The 4,260-nt window shown below is 47.1% G+C and overlaps 1 protein-coding gene across 1 annotated transcript; it reads left to right on the top strand.

Annotated features, from left to right (window-relative positions):
* The first annotated feature begins 1,554 nt into the window (after nucleotides 1-1,554).
* On the top strand, nucleotides 1,555-2,660 carry LOC119282325 (glucan endo-1,3-beta-glucosidase GII-like). Its single transcript, XM_037562587.1, has 2 exons — nucleotides 1,555-1,633; nucleotides 1,729-2,660. The coding sequence occupies exons 1-2, from the start codon at nucleotides 1,555-1,557 to the stop codon at nucleotides 2,658-2,660; spliced, it is 1,011 nt and encodes a 336-aa protein (XP_037418484.1).
* The last annotated feature ends 1,600 nt before the right edge of the window (nucleotides 2,661-4,260 follow it).

The raw sequence follows: 4,260 nt of genomic DNA on the forward strand, positions 1-4,260 counted from the left end.
CATTTGGCGTGGTAAATCCCAAGGCTATGACCTTGCCAGTGCATGACGCACTTGTCATTAGGTTGCCCGTGTGTTGCAACGAGAGACAAAAAAAATTGCGCTAACCAAATAAGTATGACTCAATACCCTGATATATGACCATACTCTATTTTAATACAGTGGCTCACCATGTTGCCACTTACTTTTTTTCTCACCCTCGCAAATGATGGTCGCGATGTCCACGTGATCACAATACATTGAACGTGGTAAATCCCAAGGCTATAAGCTTACCAATGCATGCCACACTTGTCATTTTGTTGTGTAAGGGAATGTTTAAAACTTTAAAATCAAATCTCATCGACCACGAACTACTGCCTACGCCAAGAAATATAAGGACTGTCGAAAAACTAATCAAATCCTAGACATAAAAGACTTTTGAATTGGTGAACAATTTTTCGATTCGACAAACATTTTTTTTGTTTGAAATCTTGGATTTTGTCAAAAAGAAAACGAACATTAGTTTTGTTTAAGAACATTTTTTAAATGCATGACTATTTTTCGAATTCATTTACATTTTTTGAATCAGCAATTTTTTTTAATCGATGAACTTTTTTTTACATTGGGGACGAATTATAAAAGTTATTTATTTTCAGTTTTGTGAACATTTATAAAATTTCATTGACATTTTTTTCAGATCCTGAATATGTTTTGGATATACGATCATTTTTCCAAAATCATGAATATGATTTTATTTCCCGACCATTTTTCCAAATTGTGATTCTTTAATAATTTGCAAACAGTTTGGCAAAACCACGAACACTTTTTGAATCTGCGAAAATGTTATGATTCCGTAAACATTATTTGAATATACGTATATTTTATGATTTCTCAAACATTTTCTTTTAAACTCGAACTGTAAAAATTTGAAAATCCAGAATTAAGTTAAAGAGGAAGAAAAAACAGAATGAGAAAAGAAAAGACAACAAAACAGAATGAAAGAAAAACAGAGGACTGAAGCCGCGCACATGGGCTGGCCTATAAACGCATACATGGGGGAGGACATGCGTGAGACAAGCGAGTTAAAATGTGTGGAAGCTGGGGATCCAAGGAGATATGCGTCAACCACTCTGCTGCTTGTGGATCTGTGGATTATATCGGTCTCACTCTCACCCTCTATAAAACATGGAAGTAGGACGGCGACTTTTCATCTGAAAAATCAAATCGTTTTCTTCACTAATGGATGGCATAGTGGGTAATTTATAGTAACTTCTGGTGTATTTTGAGGAAGGGGTCTCAAAGGCAGCTGGTTGCGTTGGACAGTTGGAAGTTTGGAACTCATGTACATGTACGCACGGTCGCCCCACACACCTCAGGGGGCACCTGGCTACCTATAGAGTGGAACCGGCTTTGAAGTCGGGAACTAGAATTGACCAACTACGAACTTGCAACTCGCCAAACTTCTTCGAATCCCGGTATGTATATATAGGCCGTGTCTGCATGGTACATTTGCATGCAAAAGGAGTTCCAACTGTTTCGTAGCTACCTGAGGAGAGAGAGTCAGTTAGCTGCCCGAAGATGACACGGCAACACGCTGCCTCCACGCGCACGCTCGCCGCGGCGTTGGTCGTCGGAGTCTTGGCTCCCATCCTTACCGGTAAACTACCAACCTGCACGACTCCGTTGATCACCAGTGTCAGACTAGCTAGGAGTCTATGACTGATTATTCGCAATGTTATCGATCGTGTGCAGAGGTGCAATCCATCGGCGTCTGCAACGGGATGCTCGGCGACAACCTGCCGTCGCCGGCCGACGTGGTGCAGTTCTACCAGTCCCAGGGCATCGGCGCCATGCGCATCTACGCGCCGGACCCCGAGACGCTCCGGGCGCTCGACGGCACCGGCATCGACCTCATCATGGACGTGGGCAACGGCGACCTCGCCGCCCTCGCCTCCGACCCTGCAGCGGCGGCCGGCTGGGTCCGGGACAACGTGCTCGCCTACCCGGGCGTCCGCGTCAAGTACGTCGCGGCCGGCAACGAGGTGGACGGCGGAGACACGCAGAACATCCTCCCGGCCATGAAGAACCTCAACGACGCGCTCGCTGCGGCCGGCCGCGGCGACGTCAAGGTGTCCACCGCGGTCAAGATGAGCGTGCTCGCGTCCTCCTCGCCGCCCTCTGACGGCGCGTTCAAGGACGCGTACATGACGGACGTGGTCCAGCTGCTCAAGACCACCGGCGCGCCGCTCCTCGCCAACGTGTACCCCTACTTCGCAAAAACAGGTGACCCCAGCATCGACCTCAGCTACGCGCTCTTCCAGCTGAGCACCACCACGGTGAGCGACAACGGCCTCACCTACACCAACCTCTTCGACGCCATGGTCGACGCGGTGTACACGGCCATGGAGAAGGCGGGCGCGTCAGGCGTGCCCATCGTGGTCTCCGAGAGCGGGTGGCCGTCGGCAGGCGGCGTTGAGGCGACCGTCGCTAACGCGCAGGCGTACAACCAGAACTTGATCAACCACATCGGCAATGGCACACCCAAGAGGCCCGTGTCGCTGGAGACATATATCTTCGCCATGTTCAACGAGAACCAAAAGGACGGGGACGAGACGGAGAAGAATTTTGGGCTGTTCAATGGCCCCGACAAGTCGCCGGTGTACCCTCTAAGTTTCAGCAATTAATTAAAGACACCCATAAGTGCCACACATGTGGCATGAACCCATGGAAACTCCCAATAATTTTTATGGCACTGATAAGGATGCCAATTTTTTGGTGGATGGCAAGTTTCAGTTTTTCTTTTGGGTTCGTATTTTTCTTTTCGGGTGACAACTTTATTTTAAAAAACGTCAAAGTCAAAGTGCTTCGTTGCACACTCTGCTTTGTGTATGACCTTTTTTCATATGGTTTTCATACGACCAGAGAGAGGCCCGTTTCCCGATGTTTGGGCCACAACACGAGACCAGTCTGGTCGTACAAAGATCGTACTCCCTCCGTCCCATGGATGTATGTTCCTTGGTCAATCTTTTTACATGGATGCCTCATTTTTTTGGTAGGTTAAACTTTGCAATCGTTTTTTACGGTAAGGAATCAACCCATCACCCACATGAAGTTAGCTAGCTGGGTAATCCTGATCCAAATGAATTAAAGGTGACCTCCTCAAAGTAGTCCAAAGAGAACCTTGCAAGTCCAAGAGAGAACCACCATACTTGGCAAAAATGGCAACATCAATGTCAATCAACAGCATCTAGGCATTTGGACGATAAAACAACATCAATATCAAAGAATTTGAAGATGCCTCAAAGCATAGTTTAGCAAAAAGAACACTGGAGGTAAAAACACAAGCAGGAAACACCATGGTGTTTGTCTGAATTTATTTCCTGCACATCAATTTTTTTTCTCAACGTCTGTAGAGGTTATGCTTATGCTATTGAATTTTAAATTGAACGCAATTATCATTTAGATGCACATTTGAGGGCCTGCAGTTGGTTATTTGGTTGTCCCAGACTTGAGATCAATGCAATCACCTACCTTTAGTTCCATTACTATTCCATTTAATAGCAGAAAAAGAGCATACAGTTTTGTCCATTAAAGATAAACACTTCCTTCAGTGTTCACTGTTCAGAATGGGGGTAGCTTAAAACTGTCAGAAATGTTGATGTCTAGGAGGAACTGGAGCAACTCTGCTTGCCGGATGAGATTTGAGCACGAAGCTCCTTAACTCGAAGGCCGGAGTGAACAAACATCCCAGCAATCATGTGCTGCCAAGGACACTTAATAATCTCGAGTGAAGTTGGAAGCCATTGGATCTTTTTCGAACTGCAACTAGCAGGACATCAACTCCAAAATTATCAAGTGCATTCCTAGAAAATTATCTGATGATTAAAAGAAGAAAATCTTGTCTGATTTTGATCTGCTCCAAAATTAATAGTGAATTTGATTGAATTTCAGAGAGTGTAGAGGAGGAGCAGCAACAACAACACGGGCACGGGAGAAGCAGGCGACAGGGGAGAATCACGGGAGACAGCAGAGCTCCACCAGCAGGAGCTCGAGGAGAAGCAACAGTGGGAGCTCGGGAAGAAGCAGCAACCGGAGCTCAAGGAGAAGCAACAGGGGGAGCTCGAGGACGCGCGGGAGAGCAGTTCTGGGCGGAAGCGCGGATCTTGGCGGCGGCGCATGTATGGGCGGCGGCGGCAGAGCAGTTGGGCGGCAACGCAATTCTGGGAGACGGGAGGGGATCGAGGCGGCGGAGGCGACGCCCCTAGGAACCGCGGCTGGAGGGGA

The sequence above is a fragment of the Triticum dicoccoides genome, chromosome 3B (assembly GCF_002162155.2).
Source record: "Triticum dicoccoides isolate Atlit2015 ecotype Zavitan chromosome 3B, WEW_v2.0, whole genome shotgun sequence".
In the NCBI taxonomy this organism is placed as follows: Eukaryota; Viridiplantae; Streptophyta; class Magnoliopsida; order Poales; family Poaceae; genus Triticum; species Triticum dicoccoides.